A 17,989-nucleotide genomic window follows, 5' to 3' on the forward strand; every position below is an offset into this window, starting at 1 on the left:
GTGTCATCAGGTAAAACTAAACTTTTGTCAGTATAAAGATGTGTAACTACACATTTAATGTAAGAGAAGTGCAGTATCAACAGTATGTCTGTCCATGTTCAGGTACGCGGGGGAGAGATCGGGTCATTTGAAAGTGTCAAACTGGAAATTATTTTCACTCCAACCATTCCAGGAGAGACCAGACTGGACTTCTCCTTTAAATTCTCTGATAAAACCAGCAAACCAGTAAGAAACAGCTTGTTTTTTAGTCTTGTGAATTACTTAGGAAGCAGACACATTTATAGTTTACAAAGCCATAGAGTAAATGAATCAAATGATATGTTTAGTGCATGTGACTGAGGACTCATTCAAACAGATACCCATCCATGTGAGAGGTGTGGCAGTCAGCATGCCTGTATGGGTACTTCAGCCCAACATTGACCTAAAGATCTGCATGTTTGACCGCCTTTATCAAGACACCATCATTGTCCAAAGCAGGTAAGTCCCAGAGCCTGAGATGGTTGTAAACCTTCTCATCTGGTCAAGCTGATGTCCAGCTGTTTCACATTTAGAAGGAGCTCATTACTTTGATTCAGAAGGTCTACACATCAACCTCTTATGCACAAGTGACAGTTTATTACAATTTGTTGAATGCTTACACAATGTAGTGGTCTTTAATGCTAAGTATTGGAACAAAATGTATAAAACCATTCGTTATCACTAGTTTCCAAGGTGATTTGCATCTGAAGTTAAAACAGTGACCAATTCAGAATTCATTAGATTTACATTATATCTTAGTTCTACGTGTATTTAAAAAAAAAGCACAAAAAAAACAACACATTTTTTGTTTTTTGTTTGCAAAAAAAATAACTTAGCTACAACTTTCCCCACTCTCTTTAGAGTTTGTAAGAATTAACAAGGAAATGTTATAGAGTAGTTTCATAACTGAATACATTTTTTTAAAGGATAATAATGTTCAGTTAAGTACAGGACATCTCAAATAGTTTTGTATCTGAGACATTTAATGTTTATAGAAAACTAAAGCACCCTTGTATCTAGAGCTGGGCGATATAAGATTTTTTCATATCACGATATGTTTTTTTCATTTCAGGCGATAACGATATCTATCACGATATAAGCCAAATAACTATATTTGTAAGATTTAAATGTGCCGTTGCTCACAAGTAAAATGTGAAATAATCAGCAGCTTGTTTTTATTTAAATATTTATTTCCCATAATAAGTTCAACAGGGTAGATGTACTTAAGGAACATGAGACTTTTTCAGATAAATAAAGGCAAATATTGCAAACTACACAAAAGGCAGCCGCTAAAGCGTTTAAGTTTCAAAATAGAACAAACGAAACAGACTACTAAATTGTCAATTCCACTTAGAAACAAAATATTAATTCTAAAAATAAATCTTAGTTTGTTTTACAGAAGAACAGACAAAATTGACTAACTTTTGTCAATATCAAATAAACTGAGAACTAAAAGGAAATTCTCAATCTCTCCTTGTTGTATAGCTTAGCTTTTCAAACAGTTTTAACAGTTACTTTAGTCTGACAAAAGCCGAATGACGAATTAGCGCTTCCAGTCAGAGACTGAGGCTACGTCCACACGTACACGGGTATTTTTGAAAACGGAGATTTTCCGTTTTCGTTTTAAAAAATAATCCCGTCCACACATAAAGGCAGAAATGAAGGAAAACGCTGCTATGAACATGCCAAAGCAGCAGGTGGCGCTAGATTCCTAACCGTGCAGAAATGTTGGCCAATCAGAAGTCTAGAAGCCTCGGTGGGAAAAAGTAAACAAAGCTGGGGCATAGAAGCAGAACTGAGTCGTATGTGTGGAGGGACAGTAACTGTGTGTATATGTAAGCATTTAAACACTGCAGAGAGTAGAATTAACAGTAACAGTATTGTAGAAATTCATTTCACCGAAACAATAACGTGGCGCACAGTGTGACGTCAAAAAATGCGCACACCTTTGACGCTGCGTTTTCTCCGTTTTTCTAGTCCACACGTAAATGCAAAAACTGAGTTTTCAAAAATCTTCGTTTTCAGTGACCAAAAACGCCGTTTACGTGTGGACGAAAGGTGCAAACGCATAGAAAAATCTGCGTTTTCAAAAATACCCGGGTACGTGTGGACGTAGCGCATGCACCAGTTTATTGTATTTCCAGACTTGCTTTCGGCACAATTTACAGTGCACGCTACTCTGTTTTTTGTCAGACTTGAAATAGCCGAAATACCTTCACACTACGGAACTTCTATGGCTCTTCCGTTCGACAATCTCTCCGGCATTGGAACCATCATCTGTTTTCTCTTCGGTAACCTTCGGTCACGCTCGGTTGATTTTTCTAGTCGGCACACTCATTTCCTCCATTACCCGGGCGGTATGGTGGCTGGCTGCTTCCCAAACAAATACACATGTGCAGCTTGGCACTTGTGCTGTACGTAACAAGTCACGTGACGTGACGCTGCGGCTGTGATTGGTTCGGCTCTGCGGTACGTAATTTGGATTGGCTGCTCTTTTTTTTTTAAGAGGACAAGAGCGGCGATGTCTATCGCGATAGTTTAATTTTTCTATCGAGAAAAAGTTATATCGCGATACATATCGTTATCGTTCTATCGCCCAGCTCTACTTGTATCCATATCTTTGTAATAATCATCAGCGTTATGTGTTGTATTGCTAACAAGGCATGCTATTCTGCATGACCAATGACAACTAGAGTCTCAAGAAAAGTTAAGTGTAAGAGTTGTGAAGCTGACCTCAGCGTGGGATAAACAATGGCTTTTACCCTTCAGTCATAAAAGGCTGGTGTGTGTGTGTGTGTGTGTGTGTGTGTGTGTGTGTGTGTGTGTGTGTGTGTGTGTAATACTAGTTTAAGTCATTTTAATTACATGAGACTAAAGCCTAAACACTGTGTGAACAGTGTATAACAATAATATGACAGATTTAGACATACAATAGTAATATGACAATATAAGGTACCTGTCTCTGGGTAAAGTGCAATATGAAACAATTTAGTACCATGTTTATATGCATGTCAGTTAAGAGTGTTATTATAATAGCCACTTTTGTAGACATTTAACCAATGCAACATTATGCAACAGGTGGCCTGTTAAAGCGTCTTCATCACAATAAAATGTCTAATTTGGTAGAAAGACTATATAGATAGCCATGACAGCATATGGCAGAGAAACAGATTATGCTCTGTTCCAGTATGTGATGCAAGAATACTGCTTAAGGCTTGTTTAACATTATGGTGGCATTTAATACATAGAGGGAAAGATCTGTGTTTCTTTCTTTAGACGTTTTTCAAATATATGCCCAGACTGATAAAAAAAAAAAGCACGTGGAATTTATCTTTTTGAAAGTCAGTGGATGCACTATATAAGCACATAGCTGTCTTTGTAAGAGCTGTGCAAAGTCAGTGTGATGTGAACCAATGCTTTTCTCTGTACTGCAGCGTATTACTGTGAAAATTGCCTAATGCACAGCCAGTAGACATGTGTTTCTAGGAAACAAGTCATGCAAAAAGAAGTACACTGCCCGGGTTTACAAAAACAACATAACTTCAGTAAATTCATGAACACCAAATCCTAAAAAGTGGTTGTCCCCTCAGTGTTTTACAAAATACATACAAGAGTGAGGCCAGCAGGGTAATGATTTTTACTAAATAGCCCTTTCATCCACCCAGCCCATATAAGTCTCTTAACTGTTGCCTATATTGTTAGAATATTATTTTAACTGAAGGAATGAAATGCATCTTAAAGTTTATATTTTTAACAAGATATACGAAACCCTCAACCTAGAAATGAGTGGTGCATGTCATATTCCCATTTTATTTGTTGCTATGCTCAGAAACATCCTTGAAATAGAGTTTGGAAAGTGGCGTGGACTGCTGATGTAGCATGCTGGCTTATCTGCTGAATGCACTACTAAAACTCCCTCATATACTCAGTCTCTGCCAAAACAGACATTTTCACAGCAAAACGGCTCAAGGAAATCCCTTAAAATTGACAGGGCCCGCTTACTTTTCAGTCCAACATCAAACTCTCCGCCTAACTACGCTTACAGCCAAGTAGCGCTTTGAGACATTTAACAATTCAACGCGTGGATGAAATATAATAGAGATGAATTAACGGATAAATGTTCCTAAACAAAGCATGGCATCGCCACAGTCCTCTTTGACCGATACTGTAGCACAGAACAGAAGTAAATCCTCTTTGATTATGGATGTGATGCATTATGATGAGCACATGAGGTTAGGAATACACCAGGGGCAGTAGCATTTGCAGCAGTGAGGTCCATCACCTAGCCAGTCATTGTGTCACATCATGTGGGGAAGGTAGTGCATGTGTGGGGGTAGGGGATTTGTGACAAATGCCATCTGGTCCGCTGGCACACCAGCACGTGTGACAACATGACGATGACAGTGTCAGTGTGAAGTGCAGCTTTTAAAGTTAAAAAAAAAAATGCTAATGCTTGCACCAGCAAACCGTGCAATATGTCACTCTGCCTCCAAGACAATAATTTGAACACAAAATAGCTTGGCAGGCTTTTGGGGGGAAAACAATAGGAGAGCTGCTGCTTTCATCATGGAATTTGTCACTTTTTTTTTCTTTAAGTAGTTAGTAGATATCCCACAAGTCCTCCCAAGTTTGTGACAGATTTTTTAAGAGAAAAGCACAAAGCATAATTGAATATGTCCATCTTGTCTGTGAGCCAGTGATTGGAATATCACTCCTACTAATTGAAAGTATTTTTTTAGGAAGCTTTAAAATGTGCAGTGTTTGACTTTGGCTTGTGAGCCGGTGATTGGAATACTCTGAACACAGTTGGCAGGGTGTTTTCTTTTTTAATATTTCAAACACTCAGCCCCGACTTTCAAATACTCCTTTGCTGGCACCAGATGGGGAGTTGAGCGCTCCTGCCCAAACCCAGCCACAAAAACACAACCACCCTGCTTCTTTATTTCACAAAGCCTTCTGTCCTTGATTTTTCTCCCTTTTCTATATTTCTAATGCGCCAACTGTACCTTATCTTAGTCTCAGTCTGAGACCTGTTTAGTTTGGCCTGAGGAATGAGATCAAGTTAACCTTTTTTCTTTACTTTTTATGTGAAAATAGCAACATACAGTAAATACTTATAAAGAAAACAGTTCTTCTGTATGGAACGCCAGGACTGCCATAATGAATTAATTAAATACACCATTAAATAATTAATTAAATGTGTCAATAATTAATTAAAATTGGAATTAATTAATTAAATAAATAGTTATGACACATGTAATTAATTAATTATTGACACATTTAATTAATTATTTATGTATTTCACATTTTAATTAATTATTGACACATTTAATTAATTATTGACACATTTAATTAATTATTTAATGATATATTTATTTATTTCATTTTGGCAGTCCTGACGCCTGGCTCTCGTCATGAAATAATTTTATCTGTCAGCCTCACCCATCAAACTCAGGGGGCGGGGTTAACGCTGCCCATGCAGCTTCTCTAACATTTGATTGGTTGCCGTGCAAAGTAAGTCAAAACAGGTCGATCCTAGATAATCGATTGCTTGTGTAGACTTGGGGCAGCCAGTTATCCCAGAATGCAGATCAAATCACAAGCAGCAATGGTGGTGGTGTAGTTTTAAAATACCCCGTTTTTCTGTCACCAGCTACACTTTTAACAGTGTTTTAGCCGCGAATGTCGCGCCGTATGTCTGGTCAGGTTGTCAACATAGAACATGCTTGCAAAAGTGCTCAGATGTTTTCAGAGATTTCACTAGCTCTGCTAACAGTTAGCATGCAGAGCGCACCGAGGGGGTACATTAACCGGTTTGTTTACATATTCCACTCTCCGTGTTCCACATGTTGCATTCGCAGATTCTCATTTTCACCGAACGATCGTCTCTTTCCGCCTGGTCTTGTGTCTCTGTGCTTCTGTAACATAAAGAACGAGCTGACATTTTTCTCACGAAACCAGCGATCAGCTCAGCAGACCCTCAGTTTACCTGCATGCATCCTCCTCCTCATCTGTCAGCTGTTTAACACCTGCTGCTAATTCAAGAAACACGCCTAGTTACCTGGTGATAGTCACAGTTTAACTGGGCAGCCGGTGCTCGATATAACGCAATGTCAGCGCATTTTTCTGCACAAGATAAGTAAATATAGTATTTTCCCCGAGCGCAGAGCTGCTGGAGCTCGTTTCCTTACAGAGCACTTTATAGGCGAACAGCTTTATCAGCGGCTGATGTCCAATCACCGGCACACAGCTTTCAAACCTCAGCTGAGTTTTAGCTCTCAGTGGTTAAACGCTGGACTTCATTCACTCAGGTTCTGTCTGTCGGGTCACGTTTACTTCGCTGTTTTATTTACAACTGAGCAAATCGGTTTGGCTGAGGTTAAAGTTACGTTTCATAACTGCATAGTTTCACAGACGTTTAATGGTTCACTGGCACATGTGTTAGACTGAACTATCATCTAAATATCATCTGTTTTTTAATAGTTATTCAACTGTATTCTAAGCACCAGCTGTCTGTTAGAATGTGATTTTTTTCTCTCTCTGTTGGCAGAGGTATAAAAATGCGCAGGAAAATCTGACGTGCATGGCGAACTTCACCGACGATATTTAGGGAGGAATAAACACACATCAAACATAAATGAACCATTTGTCTGTCTCCATAATTGAGAGCATTTTCTCTTCTTATGTCAACTCTCTCTCTCTCTCTCTCTCTTTTTTTTTTTTTTTTTTTTGCTTTTTCGGTCATGTTATGTTTACCTGTCAAAGGCTTGTTACAAACTATGAAACACATTGTGCAGACTTCTGGATGTTAGAAGAAAACGAATACTGCTCATGAATGAGACTAAAGGCAGGAAGGTGTCCTTTAAAACTAAACATGTTAATAGGACCTCCCTGTTTATATCATAGTTTATGATATAGCACGTGTATTTCAGTAATAGCCTGCTGAGGCCACTATACGTGCTGGCCTCATATCAAATGTGAAGGCAGACTGAGTCTATGTTTGACGTTTGTTTATATCTAATCTTCCTTTTCAAACATTTAAACAGCAGCGAGTCTGCAGCTGAGGGAATACAAACTCAAATTGTCGGAACAGGTTTGCTCGTTTCTTGGATTCATTTGGTGATTTATTAAATGTATAACTGTTATTCTAATCTGCTGCTGAGTCTCTTACACTTTTCTTTATGCTGTATATTTTCACGTCTCTGGAATAGTTGGCAGTTAGATAGTCAGCTGGGAAACTTTGTGTTAACTCATGGAGCTGAGGATATCGTGGATATGCTGACCTCGCTGCGTGGTGTACAGAGCGAGGTCAGCATGATTAATATTCACAATAAAAATATTAGCCGAACATCATGAAGTCTGTATGTGTTTCATAGTGTCGAACAACCTTTGTACAGTTAAAGCCAGCAGTTACTACATGACGGAAACACCAACGTTATCTCTTTTATGTGTTTATACAGGTCACGCTGATTACTGAACAAAAACCCAAAGATCAGATGTTAAACAGATTTATTTGCTCTCTCTCCTCCTTAAACATGTTTTTAATGTTAGTTATAATTCAGAATTGGCGACTGAAACACGTAGGACACATAAGAACATCAGGAAATAAAACACCGATAAATATAACCTCAGTAAAAGAAGTCAGCGGGGGTTACTACAGCTGTGTACCGGGGCCTGCGCTTTGTCGGTGGGATTGCTTGCGAGGCGAGCGGGTCTATCCCACGCTTTGCCGTGAGACTGGGACGACATCTCCGAAATCATCGAAACACTTTTGCAAAGAGGCTGTATCTTGACAAACCGACCAGACACATGAAGATTAAACCACTACATTCTCGGCTAAAAAAATATTAAAACGGTATTTGGTAACACACAAACAGGGTTTTTCAAAGCTCAGTTCAGTTAGCTTCCACATGCCGGTTGTTGTGTGCTAGAAACAATGGCCACCAGGCCAAAGCAATGGTTTTGACTCGATCAGCGTTAACCCCGCCCCCTGAGTTTGATGGGTGAGGCTGACAGATAAAATTATTTCATGATGAGAGCCAGGCGTCAGGACTGCCAAAATGAAATAAATAAATATATCATTAAATAATTAATTAAATGTGTCAATAATTAATTAAATGTGTCAATAATTAATTAAAATGTGAAATACATAAATAATTAATTAAATATGTCAATAATTAATTAATTAAATGTGTCAATAATTAATTAAAACGTGAAATACATAAATAATTAATTAAATGTGTCAATAATTAATTAATTACATGTGTCATAACTATTTATTTAATTAATTAATTCCAATTTTAATTAATTATTGCCACATTTAATTAATTATTTAATGGTGTATTTAATTAATTCATTATGGCAGTCCTGGCGTTCCATACTTCTGGCAGGTTAGTTTTATTTATATATATTATGTGGGATAAAAGGAGACAGTGCTGCATTATGGGGACAGTTGCCTAGAGCGCTTGCCATGAAGGCTTGGTCTCCCATGGGGCTTTGGAGTACATGTGGAGTATGCAAGCACAGCCACCTGTCTCTTTTAAGAAAAGGCAGAGCCACTGCTGCAGCCGTGGGCACTCGGAGTCCAGGCACTTGGTTATTCAGCACTCTATGTAGACTCAGCATGAGTAACCTCTCTGCAACATGACCTGATATCATTCCCACTAAACCTTGATGATTGTAATGAGTAGCATTATTATGTGGCTCTAATAAAAGAAAGTTTAACTTTTTAGGACTATTTTTACGGAGCCCCCAAAGGGTCACAGTGGGAGTTTTTTACAGACGTTTCATAGCCTGCTGGAGCTTCTGTGAATCACTAAGGCAGTAAAAGGTTGTGTTTTTATGTTGCCTCTCTTTGCTGCATTATTCTTGATAAGAGACATGAGCTCTTTTGTCCATTCGCCTAACCTAGCATTTGCTTAAAGTTTTTGGCACTGAAGAGTAGAAACTGATGTTAAATATAGTGAAAGAACGTGAAAAAAGTTACTAGCTAGATTAATTTATATAGTAACTGCCTAAAACTAGCCCAGGCAGGCATCCAACTGCAAGTAGTTCCAGTGATTTTTATTTAACTTGTTATAAAGAATGCATTATTGTTAAACCCACAGCACATGCATGAGACCACCTGCATAAACTAAACCAAACCCAGAGGAAATATCATATCTATAGTCATATATTCAACACTATTTTCACTTTGTCTTCACTCTGGTGATGTTGTTTGATAGTGTGGAGGTTAGGTCTGTGCGTCAAGTTCTTTCACGCAAAATGGGAATGCCGTTTTGTTATGGACCTTCCTTCACTTCTTCAAACTGTTGTACATATTTAAAATTGATCATGTGCATCTTAAAGTTGCTGTTATGCAATAACATGCAAACCTTTACTTCTTTTTTGCCTAAAATATCACTGCATTACACAGTATTAATACTTCTGTGGATTTCCACTAAGCATTGCTTCAAAAATAAACTGGTCACTGCCTGCCAGTAAAATCAAGACAGGTTGAGTTAAATGCCCATGTTAATTAAAATCCCTAATTACCCTAAATTGTTATGTAGCCATGATTATGCCTCTGCCAGCAATTTGAAGGCTGTCATTTAGCTGGCATAAAGATAGCAACTTAATATCCCCCAAGTGTCCCTGTGAGTCCTTGCCTCGGGGAAACAACCATCTGGCTGACCTCCCTGTTCAAAGTGGGCCAGTTCTTTTGAGAGGAGAATCAAATAATGACGGGTCCCTCAGTCTATTTGGCCACAGCTCGCTAAAGGCTCACCTTTGTGTCTTTTGAAGATGAAAGCAAGCACAACAAAATATTATGTATACACGTGTCACCTCCAGCAAACTGTGCTTTCAGCTTGTCTGTACTGTCATTGTTTTTTGAAGGTGTGGGCTGTATTGGATGTGTTGGAGAAATTCCCAAGGTGACGAGCCATTTATATCACAAGCCTCAGCTATAACTGAGGCTTGCAGCCACGGGCACAACCATCTGTTGAAGCTTGTGGAAATTAGGTCACTTAAATTATACTGATTTGGGGTAGATTTCTCCATAAAAGACATTTTCTGTGGGTGTCACTGAGACCAAATTCTTTCAGTACCTGCTGAGTCCTCGAAGGATAGCAGGTTTAAACAGGGTTTCATCATACTTTTGGTTATTACACTTGAAAGAGCAAAAAAAAAGGGACTCATTTGGAGGCATGTTTGTCTGAGGAATCCAAAAACTAGAAGTTATAAAATTACCTGACAAACTTTACATTAACAGACGATACAATACAATCTGGATTCCTTATTATGATCAGCCCAGCCTAGTCTTTAACTTCAGTTTTAATTCATCTGACACCAAATCATACAGGATATCTCAGTGCAATTCACTCCATTTTTTAGAGAGAAACCCAACAAGTCCCCTTTGAGCAACCACTTGGTGACAGTGTGAAAACAAAAAGAATCTAGCTTTTAACTAAAAACTCAATTAACCTCAAACAGAAGAAGTTTTAGGGCGAAATGTAAAATATATGTACATTTCTTTGCCATACAATAAGTAAGCTACCCTTCATTTAACAATTAACTTGAGAAAGTTAATGAGAAACAGGGAGTGTTGGGGAGGACTGAACCAATAAGCTCAACTCACTTTTGCTCATTATTAATTTTACCTCATTATAAGCTTTTTAATGTGGTCCTCCACAACAGCCCCTGCTTCTTATGTGGACGCTCAAACAGTTAATTGTCCATTCTGAGTATTTAACATCTGAGATCCGCTTCAGATAATGTGGAACTGCCATCTTTACCTTTATGTCAGTAAAATAAAGTATTCTTGTATATTGTTGCCTGTGTTTTATATATCATGGATTATGTATTTATATGTATATTTTTTGCATGGCAGAGCCAGCACAGCTTTGAAACTGACCTTTGAGGTATGTAAGGACATGAGGAAGCACATGGAGATCCTACCAAAGACCGGCTTCATCCAGGCTCAATCAAGCTTTAGTGCCCAACTGAAGTTCATCCCGAGGTAAGGAAGGACACACAGAGGATGCAATGATAATGGAACCACTGGAGCAGTGATAATCTTATTTTAGAATAACCTTGTTAAGATTCTCTCAGCCTTCTATGAAAGTGCAAACTGTTTCACCCCAAAGAGAAGTTGTAATATATTTTGATCCTGGCTTACAGTTTTGTGTAATCTGCTTCTTAAAAAGGGTAAACAGTTTTTCTGTGGAAAAGCTGCTGTAGATTATGTACGCTGCACACTTAATGTTTTAAAAAAGCAGGTGATTATAGTAAAGAAGAAATCGATACACTGTTATGACAGGACAGTTCATGTTCATTTTAAAAGCTTCTAAGAACAAAAACTACAACTGTTAACTTAGCTAACTTATCATATTAGCCTACTGTTGGTGTTAGCCATTTTGCACATACGAAAACAGTTCAACAAAAGTCAACATGCATATCAATTTCTGTGAACCAGATAAATCTTATTACTTAATACTGCTTTACCTGTTTAGCTGATATCCTTCCACTTATGCCCACTGACTAGGGATTATAGAAAGCTAGATCACAGGTTGTTGAAGTGAACAATGTTAACAGTGCTCTCTTGCTCTCCAGGCTGCAAAGTGGGAAATAAACTACCGGTTTTCTCTCACTCTGTTTTATCAACTACTATCCATGTACCCTGGGCAACTTAGCTTCCATCTGTGCCTCACAGTCAGTGCTATAGTGGATTAATGTGCACTACAATTATTAAGTATAACACAGCCCACCATCTCAACCCTCATTTGCCAGTTTAAGCCGCCTGGTTTAATAGCTTTTGTGGCGGAAAACAATGAACAAAATAGTTAAAGAAGCTGTGATGAGCACTCACTGCGTCGATTTTACACAACAATTTATGCTAGCTTACTTTTTGTCTATAAATCGTGTTTCCCTGTGTTGTGGCTGGCTACAGAAATCTGTTGTGATATTGTTACTAGTTTACTACAACGCTTTTTTGACACAATTCCCTTTTCCAAAGCAAGTAAACGGAGGAGTCTTACAGAGTTACAAAAGGCAACAATCTGAAGCCTGTCAGCAGCCAGCAGGTATAAAAGAGTTTGTACAACACACCTGCCCTCTAATCGCAGGGGCATGAAGGCTTGTGATAATGGTTTCTAATGACTTTGAAGGATGTGGTAATTCTTTCAAGAACAATACAGGCTCTATATTTAGATGGAGAGCCAGGAGCTGAACTGTGGTTTGAATGCCAGGAGAGCGGACAAGGGGACCCCCAGGGCAAATATGAGAGGCGTGCGGTAAAAACTCTGTGTGGGTGTCAGTATTCTTCTGCCCACACTCCTTTTTTTTCTCGTTTCACAGTTCAACAGCCTTGCGTATTGATAACTGAAAAGACATTTGTGTATGCATAAATAAATAAATAAATAACAGGAGGTCATTTTCGTTGCAAATGACAAAAGTTAAGGGCATGCAGTGGTCATCGTACAGTAGGGTGGCAGTAGAGGAAAGTGGGAAAATGTCAGTAATCTGGCTTAGCGAATCAGCAGAGGTTTTTAATGCGAGGATTAGAGTCCAGCTTTACTTGTGCTGCTGCTGAGATGGTGCATCCTTCATGAGCACTAACACAACTACAGCTTCACCCCCTCCCTACTCGCTCTGTATCACACTTCATCACTCCATCTCTCTCTCTGTCTCTCTCTCCTGCTTCTGTGGCGTCTTCTCCCACTCGCTCACACATACTTCTCTTTTTCCTGGCCTATCACCTCTGTGCTTAATTATACTTCTTTCTCTTTGGGTTTTTCTCTCTCTCTGCAGTCCTCTGTGTTTCTGTGCTCTTTCACTTCTCCAGCTCTAACTCTGCATTTATTCTGCCTCTTTTTGTTAGTATCAAGCTCCTCTCATCCCTCAATGCATTCACGATTCACCACTGCTTATATGATGGTCCTGAATCTGCTTATATAACCTAAGACACCAGACATAGATCCGTGTGCTCTGAGTGGCCCACACTGTTTTCACTGTTCTCATAGTGGTAAATCTTGTTTATTTGTAGATTGTAGATCCATTATTAGAACATTAAGCTCAGCACGGTAAATTCTGAGAACAGAATATCACTAAGTGTAAGTCTGGCATTAAATTGTTTTGCTGTGTTGCTTCATTTTTCAGTCTAACATCCTGTGTTTATTATCCTTATTTTCTCTCAGGTAATTATGTCACAGTCTGATACACAGACTGTATATTAACAAGGTAATATCCTGTTTAGAATCAGTTCTAAATGTGTTTATTTATTATTTTTGTCAAGGAAAAAGGTATATGATCACAGATCAAGACAAAATGAATACACCTTTTACTGAATGTACACTTGTATTATATCATTGATAGGTAGCAGATGGTATGTGCATTTTTTAAGATTTTGCTGCATAGCCAAAACCTGACTGCCAGCTGTATACAAGGCATGTTGTATTGTTTTTTGTAGCAAGAGTGTGGTGCAATTGGAAGCGGCAGTTTCAACCAAGTGGCCTCAATTAGTTGTTTTTTTACAGATCTAACAAGGACATGTTTGGTATAATGTGCAAGTAGATTGCAAGTTGAGTGAAGTACAAAAACAATTTGTGGCTCTAACCCTAAGTGTCACGGTCTGGCTGGCAGACCGTGGGGATATGGGGAAAGAGGACCCAGGCGCAGAGCTCTGTGTGCAAACAGTGCATTTATTTACATTGAGAGCTGTAAACACAATAAATCCCAGTTGCTCCCTTGACTCCCGTCTGTGCTCGTGCTCCCTGCTGTTGTGTTCTCGCACACCCCGTGCGTGCCGCCGTTCTGATCTACTCTTCCACCTGCGGAAAAACCACAGAAACAGCCGTTAATACCAACCCTGGCAGGCATACACGAACTGCACCGTCATACGCTGACACACACACACACACACACACACACACACACACACACACACACACACACACACACACACACACACACACACACACACACACACACACACACACACACACACACACACACACACACACACTAACTTGAGAAGACAACCCCACACCAGTGGGAGCTCCAACACTCTCCTAAGTAGCTCCCCCCTGACGAGCCCTGATCAACAACAGGTGTGTGGCAGGAACTTCAGGTGTGGCCAGTCCTCCTGCAGGGCCACACCCATCAGGCCTGCATGTGGCCACACCCCCAGTAATACATGTACACACCCACACCCTGCCTATACATATAATGAGTGGAACACAGAATAACACAGCATAGTGCAGAAAAACACACATCCCCAAATAATAATAATAATAACAACAAACTGCTCACGGACCCCCGAGTCCTCCAGAGCCGGGTCCGTGACACTAAGTTTCATTCGAAGTGGCAAAAAAAGTGCCTTAAAAAGTCTTAAATCTAATATGTAGGAACCCTACTTATGATCAGATCAATCAAAAAACTTAATGAGGTGTTGTGAGACATATTTGGACACATCTCTTTTTGTAGTGTGAACTGTACTGTGCTATGATGTGTTGCCAACAAGGACATATCAGGAAAATATCTTGTTTTTTTGTTTTGGCATGTGTCACAAAAAGTCCTGACAATCTCAGCAGTTGGAATATATGTCTATTAGTGCTTAGCCCTTACTAAACAAATCTGGAGCTTGACCAGTGACAGATGGACAAAGGGCTGTGCGTGGAGGCCCTTTCACTGGAAGTGACGTAGACAGACTGAACACGAGTAGTCAGTTGGACACCTTGGACACACGTGATAGACACAGGTGGAAACAGAGATATGTCTCACTTCCACTTGTGAGCTAAATGCATGAAATACAATTTTAAACTGAGTGTTTAAGGGTTTTGTATGTATCTTCAAAACACCAGTGAGTTTTATTAAACGATGATCTGGGTTTTTAAAAGATTATCAGGGGTTTATGTCTCTCAAAGACATAAACCCGTTCTGTAGGTAAGTATGGTCTCAAAAGGTGGCTAAAGCTTTACAAAATAAGATTTTAATTCTCCTTTAAGATACCCCAAGGACCCAAACAGTGTCCTTCATCCACAGCAGAAACTCACATGATTCTCACTGGGATTGGAAAACAAGTATGTTTCCAGCATGTCATCAAGCTGTGTCCCTGTATGTGTCATCTCTGTCATGGTTGGATCTCGCCTCCCAATCTGTTGATTTTTGGTAGGTTTGCTTTTGTGTTATGCAGTGGCGGTGTGTCATTTAAGATGGCATTGCCAATTCCTTCAGCCAGGGATTATCATTGGATTTCCAAATCCTCATTAGAAGCACTGCTTTCACTCACTGTCTAATCCGTGCACACACTCTGTCATGGTCCTGGGCCATGTGGGCCCAGTATTCTTAGTTTTCATGTATTTTTGTATTTTGTTCTTTATTTAGGCCATGCTTCCTGGGTTGATCTGTTACGTTGTTCCTTATGTGTTTTCCCTTCGTGACTCTCACCCCCTGTGTGCCCCTCTGTGTATTTATGAGCCCTCGTCTCTCTTTGTGTTTTATTCTATGTTTTCCCCAGCCCGTTATGTCTGCGTTCTCCCCGTGCTCTCTCCCCTCCTGTTTGAACCTCTGTGTACTTCCTGTTTTACTTTGCCCATCTCCCATCAGTGTTACGTTCACTCCTGCCGTGTCTTGTTATGATTATCAGTGTCACCTGTGTTCCCCGTGTGCATCCACTTCCCCTGATCATCCCTCTTGTGTATTTAGTCTCTGTGTTTCATACAGTCTGTGTCGCGTCGTCTGTGTTACCACCTCTGTGTTCCGTATTCCAAGCCATAGCTTTTCCTTAGTTTATTTCCAGTTTAGGTTTTCGTTTGAACGGTTACTCTTATGCTGCCTTCACTCTGTTTTGTTCCTTTTCATCAGCCATAATAAAAGGCTCGCTTTTGTTTAAATCCACTCCTGCATCCTCGCCTGTGTTCGCACCTGGGTCCACCACACACGTTTCCGCACGGTCTGCCTCCGCAGACCCTGACACACTCACACACTGTTAAATCTGGATTCACAAATGACTCATAGCTTTCATTCTTTATACAGGTGTTTCCTTCTTGCCTCCCCTCCTCAGGCTTTTGGGAGAGGGTGAGCACATTCTTGCTTCCTGCTCCGAGGGATTGTGCTTAGCCTGCCCACATCATTCAGCATCTCTTCTTGCTTCAGCCCTCGCTGCCTGTCTTCCTCCACCTTTATTTGTCACATCTAGCCCACTCACTCTTTTGCCTCACATTCTTCCATGTGCAGCATAATCCCCTCTGTACTGTACTAAATCTAATGGTTCACATGTTTGTGATCCCGCTCGATGAAGAGGAATGCTGCTCGTTTGAATTCAGATGGACGCTGACGGAATCAGAGTGATTGCCATTTTGTTTCGTGACATTTGTGCCGCCCGATATTCGGTTCGTGTTAGCTCATTTCTGTTCGGCGGAGGGTTGTTTAGTCTTTTTACTTTGTCATTTACTGCCAGCACAAAAGCTACAATCAAAATTGCTTTGAATTTGAGAGTTTCCCTTTCTTTTACATATTGTACTTTATTGTAACATACTAAATATGTCTTGAAACGTTACACGCCGCACCGTTATAGATGCATTACCATGCCATGTGAGCTGGCTCTTTTGGTCCTAAATTTTGGCTTCTTCTAAAATCTGTCCCACAGAAAAGGAAAGCACATTCTTAGGTTGTGCCTGTGGAGAATTTCAATCTAACTCATGGAAATTTGTTTCCCTGTTGCTGATGACGGGATCATTTGAACAGGACTACTCGAATTAGTGGTTTTAGGTGTAATCTCTGAAGAGCAGGCAATGTCTCCAACCCTGGCAGTTCCAGCTGATAAAAGGGAGATTACAAGGATAGATTACTGCAGATTAGACTGAATGGTTCTGCCAGCACTTTAACTGCTAACGCACGACTCTCATCAGAAACGTTCACACTGCAGTGGGTTTCAAGATAACAAGCAAACATAACTTCCGTAACTTATTTCTTTCCCATCATTATGTTTTTTTACTTAATGGTCATTTACTGTAATTCTCGTCCGCCCGTTTTTGCACAGTGAAAAATCCTTAAGCCTCTTAATCTGTAATCCCTTTCATAATCACTTTTTTTAATGGTGAAGAGAAGTCTAAATACGAGTGCAGACTGAAGAGGAATGTATATATTTTCTATGTGAATACATTATTTTTACTCAAGCGAAAGGAAGCGCTGTGTTGTAAGCTCATAAAGTCCCCTGAAAAACAGGCTTCCTTCTGGTTTTTCCCTCCTCACTGTTATAGATTAAAGCTGGTCATTAGAAAAACCACCTGCTGGATTGAACAGGTTATATCAGTAGTTTCACTTGAAATACTCTGGTTATTTGCATTGCGGCTCGGAAGTTAGAACAACCATTTGAGTTTTACTGCATCTACTAATCTCTGAAGTACCATAAAGGCTATAGAGGAGAATTGCTTTTGGACTGTGGATAATCTGGCTGCAGAGAGGAAGAGCACACAAGCAAATCTGTTTAGGACACTGACAAATCTGAAAGCCTATCCATCGACAAAATTCTCCCGAGCATATGGGCCTGGCGACGCCCCACCAGGCTTTTCCACTCTGCCCTGCCAAGCTAATTCAAGAGTGACTCTCCAGCAGCGATTCTATTAGCAGGCAGAACAAGAGTGCTTCCTTAAATACTCCCTCTGCACTCATTGGTCAACCTATACAGGGGGAAAAAAAGGACTTTGTAATTGCAGAGATTTAATTTTGATGGGTGAGGAGGTGACCTTTGTGGGTTTTGAGTCATAAATGGGGTTGTCGTAGAGCAGTTTCTGGGACGTACGAAATACAAACCTTTCCTCGAACTTGAAGCTGACAGATTTGCTGAAGGCGAGGGTGGTTGTAGCGCTTTGAAAAGGCACACTAGCATCTGGGGAGCCTTAAAACCAATGACATTTACAGCATTAGCTCTCAAGCCTTCAACCGGCATTAAGAGTGTAAAGAGGAAAAGACAGAGGGAGGCAGTTGAAAG

The 17,989-nt window shown here is 39.9% G+C and overlaps 1 protein-coding gene across 6 annotated transcripts in view; it reads left to right on the forward strand.

The window, feature by feature from the left end:
- cfap74 (cilia and flagella associated protein 74) overlaps nt 1-17,989 on the forward strand; it is a 58,146-nt gene that overhangs the window by 22,210 nt on the left and 17,947 nt on the right. For all 6 annotated transcript variants that reach the window (XM_080898557.1, XM_080898553.1, XM_080898556.1 and 3 more), the window contains exons 20-22: nt 103-225; nt 356-477; nt 10,889-11,017. In XM_080898557.1, the coding sequence (XP_080754683.1) occupies nt 103-225; nt 356-477; nt 10,889-11,017 (374 nt within the window). The remainder of the gene's footprint in view (nt 1-102; nt 226-355; nt 478-10,888; nt 11,018-17,989) is intronic.

This window comes from Rhamphochromis sp. 'chilingali' (assembly GCF_963969265.1).
Source record: "Rhamphochromis sp. 'chilingali' genome assembly, chromosome: 12".
NCBI lineage: Eukaryota > Metazoa > Chordata > Actinopteri > Cichliformes > Cichlidae > Rhamphochromis > Rhamphochromis sp. 'chilingali'.